Here is a 12,146-nt window from a genome sequence, read left to right on the forward strand (position 1 = left end):
TGCGCGCGGGGACGAGGAAATGCATTTATTCTGCTTTTCTACGTCTCTTTTGCTTTTCTACATCTGCTCCGCTCCCTCTGCCCGGGGGGACGCGGGGGCTCGGGGAGCAGCTGGAGGCCGTCACCCCGTGCCCCCCGGCTGCGCCCTCATCCTGTAGCGATGCACGGGGCGGTGCGTGGGGCCGAGGCGGGCGCAGACGCGGGGGTTGCGGAGCCGCACCCGATCGTGCAGAAAGCGCCCGAGCTCCGGGTAAGCCGGGCCGGGGCGCCCGCAGCCTGGCTCTGCTAGACCTCGCCCACCAGTCGCCCTTCAGCAGCGGCTCAGGGGAAGCCAGCCCCCCCCCCGTTTGCTGCTCTTCAAACGTTTTTCCTTTCTGTGCAGACGGAGCGAGGCGGGAAGGGACGCGGGGGCCGCGCTCCCGCAGCAACCCCCGCCGCGCCGCGGGAGGACGGGGTTATTTCAACGCCCCCAAGTTACCCCGGCGGCGCGTTTCCCCGCCTCGGGAACGCACCCGTTTCCCTTTTTCACCGAAATTTTGTATTTTGCAGCGGGGACGGGGGGGGGGGAGCCGCTGGCGGCGGCCACGAGGGGGCGCCCTCGGGGCGGCGGGGGCTCGCGCTGCCGGCCCCGCCCGCGCCCCGCCCGCCGCCGCCGCCACCGCCCCCTCGCGCCGCGCCGCGCCGCGCCGTTATTCCCCGCCGCCGCCGCCGCCGCGGAGCCGCCCGCAGCCATGCGGGCCCCCGCCGGCCTCCCCGTCCTCCTGGCCGCCGCGCTGGCGCTGCCCGCGGGCGGAGGAACGGGGCGGACAGGTCGGCGGGGGGGGGGCGGAGGGCCGCGGGGCAGCCGCCGGTGCCGGGCAGCCCGGTGCCGCCGCCGCTGCAGCCCCGCGCTGGGGAAGCCCCGGGGGTGCTTTGCCCCCAGAGGCGGCTTCCAAACACCGTTTCAAAACTGGGATTTGGGTTTGGGGGGGGGATTTTTTTGTTTGTTTGTTTGTTTTCCTCCGCCGGCGGCTGTAATTAAACAGCGGCAACGTGTGCGTGGAACGCGGGAGCGGCCCGCAGCCGCACGGCCCCCCCTTACCCGCCTCCAGCCCCCCCACCCTGACCTTAAGCCTCTCCCGCGGAAAACCCCGGCCGCTGCCCCCCCCCCCCGCCGAGGGCAGGAGGGGCAGCGTGGGGTCCCTGCCCTTCCCTGCTCCCAGTTACCCCATCCAACTGGTGTTTGGGGACCTGACCCCGCTGGGCTGCCTCGGGAGTTCAGCATCCAGCCGAAGGGGTAGGAGAGGGAAGGTGATCAACCCCAAAGCTAACCACTGAACCCCTTTCTTCCCAGAGCCTGCTCTGCCACGCTCCAGCAGCGACATCGTTCATCCCATCAAGGTTGACGAGAGCGGATCCTTCCTGTCCTACGATCTGTCCCACCGAGCACTTCACCGGAGGTCTCCTTCCTCCAGGAGCAAGTTTCTCGCCTTCTATGAACTGCATTACAAAGGACAACCCCTGAAATTCAACCTGAGCCTCAACCGCAACCTCCTGGCGCCCGGGTTCGTCAGCGAGCGGCGATACGGGGGGATCGCTAACGCCAAGATCCAGTCCCACGCGTACAACTCCTGCCATATGATCGGGGAGGTTCGGAGCCGGGCGCTGACGGGAGGTCTGGCCGCGCTCAGCACGTGTGACGGCCTGGTAAGTGCGGAGATTTTTAGTCAATAAGGAAAGAGCAGAAGCTGTGCGAAATCCTTTTTTCTGCGATAGCAGCAGAGTCGGGATCTCACTGCATAGGTTTGATGTGGCCGTGGATGAGCTGACTGTAAGTTTCCCATGGATTCCAGTGGTTTGGGAACTCTCCGGGACTGTGTTTACTTGTTTGTGTCCAAATTCCCAAAGAGAGCAATTCTCATGTCGCCTCCGTCTTCTAGTACATGAATGTAGGATTATGAGAAGCACCTCTGAAAAGAAGTGTTTGAAACCTGGAGGCGTTCGTGATAACGCAGCTGGTGTATAGCGAAACTTCTTTATGTTTTGTGAACACCTCCCCTGCCTTATTCCACTGCAAATATTTTCGAAGGCGAGAGCGACCTGTAAGAGTGTAAGTTTCGCTGAAAGGCAAAGCGACACTTTCACAAATAAGACTTCTTGTGTCGGCACTCAGCAAGGCAAACTCAGGACTTGAGCAAAACGTAGCAGCTGGTGCAGGTCCCAGCTCCCCCCAGGGTTTAAAACCTCTTGCAGAAGCGTTGCCATATAACTTGGGAGCCCCCGTCATGCGCAGAGCCCCGTTCCCGAGCAGGGGCCGGGGGATGACGGAGGCTGGGGCTCCCCGGAGGCGGTGGGTGTAGGGGGGCCCCCTTCGTAGGGGCTGATCCCAGGAAAACCGCCCGTGTCCCCAGCGCGGGCACAGGGCAGAGGGAGGCACCGCTGCAGAGGGAGGGCTCGCCAGCCGCGCTCGCGCCCGGCATCTCTGGGTTTGGAGGGACGGTAACTCCGTCGGATCATCGGTCTGCTGGCTGCCGCAGGTGGCTTCGTTCGGCTGGGGGCTGCGTTGGCATTTTAAGCTTTCTGTGTTCAAATAAAGGTAGTGAGTGTCCGTACGCTGAGTTAGCCCGGTAGAGCGGGGTGGCTTTTAAATGGAAGGTCTGCAGAGGCCACCCGCATCCCTGCGCTTTGTCTGGCGGCGCGAGAGCGAGCTGCTGGATTTCAGGGAGAGGAGCATGGCGTGTGGCGGGGAGCATCGCTGCTGCGTCTCCATCGCCTGCAGCTGCAAGAAGAGAGCTCAGCCTTTCCCCGCCGTGGCTGGCGGCAGGGCAGGATTGGCAGGACAGGAGCTGGGCATGGCCTGGAAGGTGTTGGTTGCTCTTTTCCTACTAAATTTAACAGCAGCTAAGGGCGTTCGGCACCCTGCGCTTCGTGCAGCACCCCAGTCTCCAGGGGGATGAAGGCTGCAGAAAATAGCCATGCCCATCATTCGGATAAAAAAATAGATCAATGCACCTGGGAGGACCCCACAAGCTTTTGATTTATTTTTTTGTGAATGTTTCTATGAGAGAAACAGTGATGGCTGCAGCGCGCACAGAAGCAGAAAGGGTCGTGAACGCTCCCGTGAATGTCTATTTACACATGGACACCCCTGGTAATATATGGTGGTTCTGGGAATGTTTGCGTGGCCTCATCCTGCCGGTGAGCTGAAATCTGCTGTCAGACTTAGAAATCCAGTCTCGCAGCGTGAGTCAGGCAAAACCGAGCTGCTAGCAGTGAACGGGCTGAAGGATGTTCACCCGGGTCATCTGCAATACGTTCCGGTTAAGAGAATTAAACTTCTCTTTGTGAATTAACCACAGACGGGAGAGCAAAAAAAGAAGTTACTCATTAAATAATTTGTCATCCACATAATGTCTCACCTGAAAACACCCATTTCGTAGTGGTGTTTGGCAAACCCCGTCATTAAGGCCTGTACAGCGTGTTGAAAATGAACAGTGTCATGCAAATGCTATGGATTAGTATTATTTTTTAAGAAGCAGAAAAAATTGTTAGTTCACAAAAGACATTCGCACAATGTTGCGAGGGGGTCTGCAGTCCATAAACTGCGAGTGGTGAGCAAAACTTGGCCTGAAGTTGCTTTAAACCTTCTCTACTCAGCCTTAAAATAACCCCGGCTTTTTGTCAGACAGATGCTAAATGACGGAAAGCCGCACTTAGCAATGTGTTGCATGGCTCACGATTATTACGGAAAGTAAAGTGTGGTCTGTGCTACTGCTCCGTTACAGGGAATTACTCACACGCCGCTTGTAAGCATGGTTGGTACTACGGGGTGTAACGAGGAACATACTACTGGCGTGGGAAAGCACAGAGCTGTAGGCTGGGGCAGTACATCACATTTGTACGGGCCATGTGCTGGTGATGCCTTGTATTTCAAGCCCAGCGTTGCTGCCCTGGAAGCCCTCTGCCATTCCCAGTGGGAAAGCACGGAGGGGCTGTCCCAAAATTCCTGCTTGTGGCAGCCTCACGTGTTGAACCGAATCGCGTCAGCGCCTCGAAGGGCCGAGTTCCCCGTTACCGTCATCGGCACGGCCCCTGCTCCAGCATTTGGTACTGGTGTAGTGCACAGTCGTCGTACCGTGGTTGACACCTTTGGCCAGCCCCTGAGATCCCTGTTCCCATGCCCAGGCTTCGCCTTTCTTACAACGCTACTACAAGACTTTAAACTCCTCCTGTCAATGATTTAAAAATAAGAGTCGTAAGAGCTGGGTTCTGCTCTCTCTTGGGTAGTTTTGCCAGTGCAATTTCATCTTCTCCAAGGCTATTTCTCGCTCTCGTTGCAGACTGCGGTGAGGGAGCAGGAGAGAGGGGTTAGGGATGCTGGCGCTGCTTACTGGGGTGAACTGGGACACCCAAGGTGCAGAACGGTTAACCAGGTGTGTTTTAAACAGAGAGAACCGGACCTCCCCGCGGGCAGCAAATGCCACTCGGTGCTACCACAGGACCAGCCGGTGGTGGAGTGTGGCCCCTGTGCGGGGCATCCTGGGCAGATTTTGGCCAGGGCAGCGATCTCTGTCCCCTTCCTGGCTCAGGAAAACCCGCATCAGGAAACAGAGAAGGAATCATCTCTGTGGCCTCCTTCCCTTCCTTCCCCATCACCATGGTGCTTGCCCCTTGTTATTTTACATTTGCAAGGAGTTAATTAGGGAGGAAGCTGCTTTCTCTTCCCTGGCACCGCACGAGCGGTGAGAAAGCATCGCCAGTAGGCTCAGTCCTGTTGTATCTCAGAAACATTGGAAGCAGCTGTAGAGGCATGTTTTGATCTTGTCTCTTTGTCCCTGCCCTGTCCTGGGGTGTGAAAGTGAGAAATATGTCCGAGCAAAAGTGTGGTAAGCAAAGCTGAGTCTGAACAGGCTCCCGAGTAAGTGTAGGACACCTCAGCCTGCTCCAGACACCGTAAGGCTGCTCTGAAGCAACCAAGAGCAGATGGAGTTGCCCTATGGCACAAAATACATTTAGAAAACGCTCCTCACGGCAGCACCCCGACTGGCCGAGTGACGCTGCAGGCTCCCACAGCAGCTCCCGTGCCTTGGGACGGCGCTGCCCATCCAAGGAGCTCCCTGTGCAGCGGATGCGGCTGGTTGTGTTTGAGGTGCAGCGTGGAGGCTGGGGAGTCCTGGGTGAGTCCATAGCGACGTGTGGTGGCTGGGCCAGGTCAGGGGGGTCGTAGTTAACCGAAGAAAGTTTTAGGGTGTCGTTTCCTGCTAAAGGAGAGATGCCAATAACGCATCTTCCCGTTGTTGCGTGGAGGGGCCGTGCTCCTTGCCCTGGGGCTGCCTGCCTTTGGTTGGAGTTCCTGCCGTGGTCAAGTGCTCCTGAAGGTTCCTCTTCCCTGGAGGTTTTCTGGTCTTTGACCGCAGGAATTCTGTAACCCGGTGGTTCACAACGGTGGTGCTTAGGCGGTGCAAAAGGCCAGAAGCAACTGGCTGCATCTGACGAGGATATCCTTGGAAAAACACCTCCGTTTGTGCAACACTTACTCAAACCGCTGGTGCTGCACCATGGTCAAAGCCGTCCTGCGGGCTGTCTGCCTGGGCTCCCCAGGGCCTCTCCAGGAAGGTCAGAGAGAGGTGGTGTGAGCACAGTCTGAGACCGTACATGTGCCGATTCCTGGTGCGCTCTGGTTCTCCGGAGAAGGCATTTCTCTGTCTCGGCATCCCTGCAGTCCCTGAGCTCCTCACTATCACACGCCCATTGGGTTCACCACCCGTCTGCACTTTGTGATGGGTTCTCTTTAGCTTTTTGTGTTCTTAACGATCACTCTGTGCTAGCTTGTTCTCTTTTGTCTGGGAGTTTAGAGCTCAAAATATCCATAAAAACAGTTTCTTTAGAGAAGACCTGTTTCTGCCTGGAAAATCTTGCAAACCCTCTCCCATTCCCAGGTTCTTCAGTGTGAGTCTGTGCTAGGTGCAGATGGCTTCACGGTGACAACTTTGTCTCTCCCTGCCAGAAAGGCGTGTTTCAGCTCATGAACGAGGACTATTTCATCGAACCAGTGTCCACCAGCTTTCGGGAGGACGGAGCGGCCCAGCCCCACAGGATATACAAGCGCCAGGTGCCCGAGCATGGGGCAGAGCAAGGCAGGAGGCCACCAGCTCCCCGGGAAACCTGCGGCGTGCAAGGTATGGTCCCCTTTCTCTTGCATTTTGTCATGAGCCAGTAGCTCATCCCAGGACTGGTATCTTCAGTTCTGTAGGTTTGAAGGACATGGTAGAAACATAGAGAGCAGTGCCAGTCCTTAGCCCCCTGCATTCGGTTCCCGTGGTAAGCTCCCAGCACCCATCAGTGACGCCGATTGCTCTTAGTTTGAGTTTCGCAAGTTGGGCTGGCGGTCCCTCTTGCCACGTAGGCTGGCGAGAAAGAAAACCCTTGGACCAAAAAACTGAACAAGCCGCGGGGAGGGGATGGACCGTGGGCCGTGCAGCGGCGTCCTGCTGCGGGGGGGGGGCATTCGGCATGGGAGGCGCACGGTCGGCAGCGCCGCGATGCCGCTGGTGGGCGTCCGACGGCCTGGAGCTGCTTGCTGGGGGAGAGCCTCGTGGCCCCAGGGGTGCCCACGCAACCGTTCCCACAAGCGTTTTCATTACAGGGAAGCTCGTGCAAATTGCTAGTCAGGAGAGCTCGCTTGCTGAGCGCCAGGCAGTGGGTTTGTGGCATGAATGGCTGGAACCCACAAGTCACGGGAATCACGGCAGAGCACAGGGTTGGGTTTTTTCTCCCGCCAGTTTTTCTGTATTTGCTTATGTTTCTCACGTGCACAACTCAATGTGTGCCGAACCTCAGGCTTCTCGCTCTTATCTTTTCCTTGCGGCCCTGCTGCAAGCGATTTGTGATGTGGAGACCGAGTATTTGTTTTCATTTCCTTGCGAACATTGCTTTCTGACCTGCCGGGGCATTGGACTTTTGCAGTGAAACCCGGTCGCTGCCCCAGGAGTCTCTGCTGCGGGGCAGGCAGTGCATGCCGGTTCCTTCTCCTCTATCTAGAGCAGATGGGTTGGAAAAACTTCCAAACCCAAGATTTCAAGTAATGAGGAATTTAGTGCATCCCCAGCAGCTCACAGGCGCTTTACTCCTCGTCTGCATCAGTGAAGCTGCATCTTCCAGGCGGTGCATCCTGTTTTGCGTGTTTCCTACAGCTCTCTGCTTTTGGAAACTTTTTTTTGTTCTGTAATATGGTTATCTTTAGACATTCTTCTGTTAATCTAAATTAATTATTTAATCTATGGTAATAATCGCAATGGCTCCTTCTAGACTTTGAAGCCTGTTCATTGTAAATGAATTTCACCGGGTGTGATATGGCCCGTGTGTAATGCATGTGGATCTCTCCTGCGATTTGGGCTAGCAAAGTGGATGTGATGTGTACGCCCTGGAAAGGAAACCAAAAGTCTGGAGGACTTTAATTACTGCAAGCCTTTCATTTTCTACTGATGTATTGCCGGGTTTCTTTGCAAAACACCTCACAGCCAGATGGTGTGAGGCTGTGAGGTGTTATTTAGCTTCTGTCAATCCAGAGTGTGGCCTGTGTGTACAGCTGGGCAAGTGTTTAAGGGGAGTCTCAAGGGGAAAATGCCATGGGAGCCCTCCCTGGGATCCTGGGAGCCCTCCGCACCCATCCTCTCTGCAGTACCTTCACGTCCCGGCTGGATGCTTAGCAGAAAGGACACAATGGAAAAAAGCTCCAAGGAAGCTGTTGCGATTAAACTGTCGCAGTGGTATTAGCAATTCATCAAATTATCCAGATACTTGGGATTTTTCAGGCTGGGGGATAAAACGCTCTTTCACAGCTAAAGTACAGTATAGTCCATAAAATGTAAAAGTCCATTGTTAACAAAGTAAGGCTGAGCCCTTAGAAACTGGTTGTAAAGGCAATTCCCACTGTGTGGGATGTGGTTTGTAAAGTCGTTACCCAGCTTGGGGCTGACCCTGACCTTGATCTTGGAGCAGCGTCACAGGAAAAGTCTCCGCATGAGAATTCCCAGTTGCTGGTGTGCGTGAGGAGCATCCGAGCTCTCCTCCGCCTCCTGTCTCTTTGCAGCCCAATGAATGTTCCCGTTGTTTCTCCCGGGGAAGGAGCAGAGTTCAGTCTCCATGTGGCCGAGGAAATCTGTGTGCGGTCCTGCAATATCTCGGTCTTGCCCAGGACGCTGATGATCTGCGGGATTTGGCTCAAGACATCAGTCCAGCTTTGGGGGAACAGAGTTTATCATGTTGGGGAACTGTGTCTCTCTGCAAAACACAGATTTCTGATGATAATCAGAAATGTTGAGCCACCAGGGTTGTTTCTCAGTGGTACATGCCCAAACATCTCTGCAGGGTTGCCTATAAATCCGTATGTCGATACAAACCCTAAGCGCTCTGCTCTGGGAGGCTCCGTGTTCCTCCTGGAATATTGCAAACCTTGTTCTAGTCAAAGAAATTACTTCAAATGCTTTATTTTATTTTTTTTTCGATCATGCTAATGCTGCTGTGCAAGACTGAGGTCAAAGTCTTCAACACCCAGTGATTTTTTTGGAGCATACAGCACAGCAAAATATGCATACGTTATGGGTGTAAGTGTGGGCCACTGCCTCAATACCAAAAGGTTATTTCTTTGAATTTAAGAAAAAAAAAAAAAAAAAGGCCTTGATGATATTTTACCAAAGTTGCAGACATTTTACAAAAAAAGTCTCTTTTGCCCCTTTGATCCCTCAGAATCTCAGGAAAGCCTGGAGAGGTCTGAGAAGCGGAGGGAAAGATGGGAACAGAAGCAGCACAGGAAGAGAAGAATAAAGCAGCGCTCCATCAGCAAGGAGAAGTGGGTGGAAACGCTGGTGGTGGCAGACACCAAGATGGTCGAATACCACGGGAGCGAGCACATAGAGAAGTACGTGCTGACCGTGATGAACATGGTGAGTCCCGGTCCTCCCAACGGCAGAGCCGCCAGGTCCCTGGGGACGCGGCTGTGAGACATAAAGACCACTGGGCTTGCCAGGACTCATCCCTGGTGGGACCTCAGCAAACCTCTCACCAGACAGGCTGTTCCCACCCACACGTTGGCTTTTCTGCCTTGCTCAGTGCTCCATCTACCACAGGAGGATGGGTCGGTGTGAGCAAGCCCGAGGCCAAAATCTCTGTGCAGGCAGGAGCAGCTCAGCCTGCAGCGGTTTCACCGTCCCCATGGGCTCAAGGGCTGTTCCCTTCTCCTTCCCGCCGTAGGGATGGATAACGTGGCCTCCCAGGGAGATACCCCAAGGGCAGGGCTGCTCCTCCTGCACCCCTGCTCTGGGGAAGGGAGGTGGTGGGTGCTGCCCACGGTCGCTCTCCCCAGGCAGGAGCGCAGGCAGCTTGGGTACGGGGATGCAGCTGAAACTGAAACCACCCCGAAGACTGCACGAGGGCTGCCCACTGCCCTTTGTGTGATAAGGAAACCTCCTCGCAGGAGGAGAGACATTAGCCTGGTTAGCAGGAGAGACATGAACGGCTTTCCTGGGAAGGTGCCACTGAGGACAGTGAAGGGAAGGAGCACCAGACCGTGGTGGTCTCCACTGGGAATCTGGGGGGCAGTTACTGGTGCCATAAAACAAGCAGATAAGTCAGTGTGAGTTGGTTTAGTCTGTTCACTCTTCTGCTGCCGTGGTAGCACCTATTTGCGTTTCAGAAGAGGGCTTCGGTTGAGGGCCAGAAAAGAGGGGGGGATTGGGCTGAGGACCTCAAGGTAACACCCCTGGGTTTCTGGGGGCTGGTGAAGGCACCCAGAGAGCACAGGCGTCCTTTGAGATGTTAAACACATCTATTAGGAGTGAAGGCAGAGGTGTTTCCCCGGGGCATTTCTGGTTGAGTTTCAATGTGCTACACAGATTATATCAATTTTAAATGGATCTCATCGCACTCCGAATGCTTTAGTCCAGGTCTGCATCTGGCCTTGTCTTTCGTTTTGGGGAATTCCCCGAGATGTTGTCAACAACCTTCAGTAGCTTCCCCTCCAGCTCGTGTTCCCCTGCAGATGTACTTACCAGGAGCAGTGTCAAAGGGCAAGACCTTTTTTGGGCTTTATTTTTTTGGCTTGTGCCTGTTGCAGGTGGCGGGTCTGTTCCACCACGCCAGCATCGGGAACCCCATCAACATTGCGATAGTGCGACTCATCCTGCTGGAGGACGAGGAGGTAAAAAGAAAACACGGTGACTCAGCCTCCCCTCCTGGCAGCCAGGCTGGGGCGCTCGGGGAGCTGCCCTTGGAAGCCCGTAAGCGCGCTCTTGCGCTGTTTTCATGGCCTGGATGAATTTGCGTAAGATAAATGCAGGCGCCCATGCCTTGCTTCTTTGTCTTCTGTGTAAAGTCAGGGGGACGGCACCGTCAGAGCCTGATTCTTATAATAATTTATGGTAACTTAGCGTCACCGCCGGTAGCGGAGGGCTGTGAATCGCTGGTTGTTTGTGCTCCCAGCTGCAGCGGTGGCTCTCAGGGAGCCTGACGCCGCTCAGACGGGCTCTCCAGCTGCATCCTTCGCCATCAGCCAGGGCGGGATATTTTTCCACAGTGTTTCTTAACCCCCAGTATCAGATGATTTAATGTTTTGATTGAATCACAGATTAAAAGAAAACAGAAAAGGACTGTATTCCCACCCAGCCTACAACCTATAGATATGGAGCAATTCCTTCTGGATGGCAGTTACTGCCAATTTCACTCTGATGTGTCTGAGATCAGACCCCTCCCCACCGCATCCTACAAACCAAACAGATTCGGCAGCAATATGACAGCAGACTTTTAATTATGTTGGCAGGAGGATCTGAAAATCTCCCACCACGCAGACAACACCTTGAAAAGCTTTTGCAAATGGCAGAAGAGCATCAACGTTAAAGGAGATTCCCATCCCCTGCATCACGACGTCGCAGTCCTGCTCACAAGGTATTGTGCCCATGTGCTAATTTTATGCTGTAGGTGCTATGCTGGCAGCTGGAAACACAGCTGCCGGCTGCAGGCAGCGGGGCAGGCAGGCGGCCAGAGGAACATCTCGGTGGGAGCTGTTAAAATCTCACTCTCCGTGCCTGAGCCCTGCCTGGAGACACCTGCACGTAAGATATGTGACATGAAATCTGAAGATAACCTGGTCCTAATGGCTGGAACGGGTCTCAAATCTCAGGTTTAAACCTGGAGACAGCTCCCAGTTGACTAGCAGTTGAGGTTCCCAAACCAGGTTTTCACCATGGCCCTGTTGCCAAGCCCCAGAATGGCTGGATGCTCCCAGGAGATGTAGACAGGGATTAACTCTCCTTTTTCCCTTGGAGGCTAATGCTGGGATTGGCAGAGGAGCCTCCAAGAAGGCCCCTGACCTCCCATGAAGCTCGCAGGAATTCATGCCTCTGGCCAAGTTTATATACCTTGCAATCAAAATGTAGTTTGATGGCTTCAGGCTGCAGCAGCTTGGCTGTTGGCAGTATCGTGGCAGTTTGTGTAATGATTCACAACCCACAACAGTTTTATCTTCTTTAGGAAATTTGCTTTGTAGCAGAAATAAGGCACTTAAGGCCATGTACTTCAGTGGAGTTGTTCTTCCTGGGCGGCTGGAGCTACTCTGCCCTGGACCACAGCACCCCTGGGATGTGCTTCCCCAAGCAATGTAGTAATTGCTTAATTATTCCCAGCATCAGCTTTATTTATCCAATGGAATAAACGTAGCCAGGTTGGCTAGCAGTTCCCATTAATCAGGCTTAATAATAAGCCGGGGATACTGGGAGAGTAAAGGGGAAAGGAAAGGTTGTAAATCTTTCCATTGCAAAAAGATGTTGGAAGTCTCCATTCTCGCTTCTGTTTGGCTGGCGTCCGCGCGCCTTCCTCCGTGGTCTGGGACACGTCCCGTGCTCCTTCTGCGCCTCGCGTTGGGTCCTGCCCTTTCAAACCCCCTCTTTGCTCTGTGTCTGTGCGTTCCTTGTCTCCGTCGCCCAAGGAAGGACATCTGCGCGGCGATGAACAGACCCTGCGAGACCCTGGGTCTGTCCCACGTGGCAGGGATGTGCCAGCCCCACAGGAGCTGCAACATCAACGAGGACACGGGCCTGCCCCTGGCCTTCACCGTGGCCCATGAGCTCGGACACAGGTACCACCGGCTTCCTCCTCCTCTCCTCTGACCTCTGT

General features: G+C 54.9%; 1 protein-coding gene across 4 annotated transcripts in view; it reads left to right on the plus strand.

Moving 5' to 3' along the window:
• The first annotated feature begins 709 nt into the window (after window positions 1-709).
• ADAMTS7 (ADAM metallopeptidase with thrombospondin type 1 motif 7) overlaps window positions 710-12,146 on the plus strand; it is a 49,767-nt gene continuing 38,330 nt past the window's right edge. For all 4 annotated transcript variants that reach the window (XM_087744521.1, XM_087744522.1, XM_087744523.1 and 1 more), the window contains exons 1-7: window positions 710-809; window positions 1,333-1,685; window positions 5,986-6,157; window positions 8,727-8,923; window positions 10,093-10,176; window positions 10,795-10,919; window positions 11,959-12,108. In XM_087744521.1, coding sequence (XP_087600647.1) covers window positions 731-809; window positions 1,333-1,685; window positions 5,986-6,157; window positions 8,727-8,923; window positions 10,093-10,176; window positions 10,795-10,919; window positions 11,959-12,108 — 1,160 coding nt within the window. In that variant the 5' untranslated portion in view covers window positions 710-730. The remainder of the gene's footprint in view (window positions 810-1,332; window positions 1,686-5,985; window positions 6,158-8,726; window positions 8,924-10,092; window positions 10,177-10,794; window positions 10,920-11,958; window positions 12,109-12,146) is intronic.

The sequence above is a fragment of the Nipponia nippon genome, unplaced genomic scaffold (assembly GCF_047370975.1).
Source record: "Nipponia nippon isolate SJK-2023a ecotype South Korea unplaced genomic scaffold, ASM4737097v1 scaffold_9, whole genome shotgun sequence".
NCBI lineage: Eukaryota > Metazoa > Chordata > Aves > Pelecaniformes > Threskiornithidae > Nipponia > Nipponia nippon.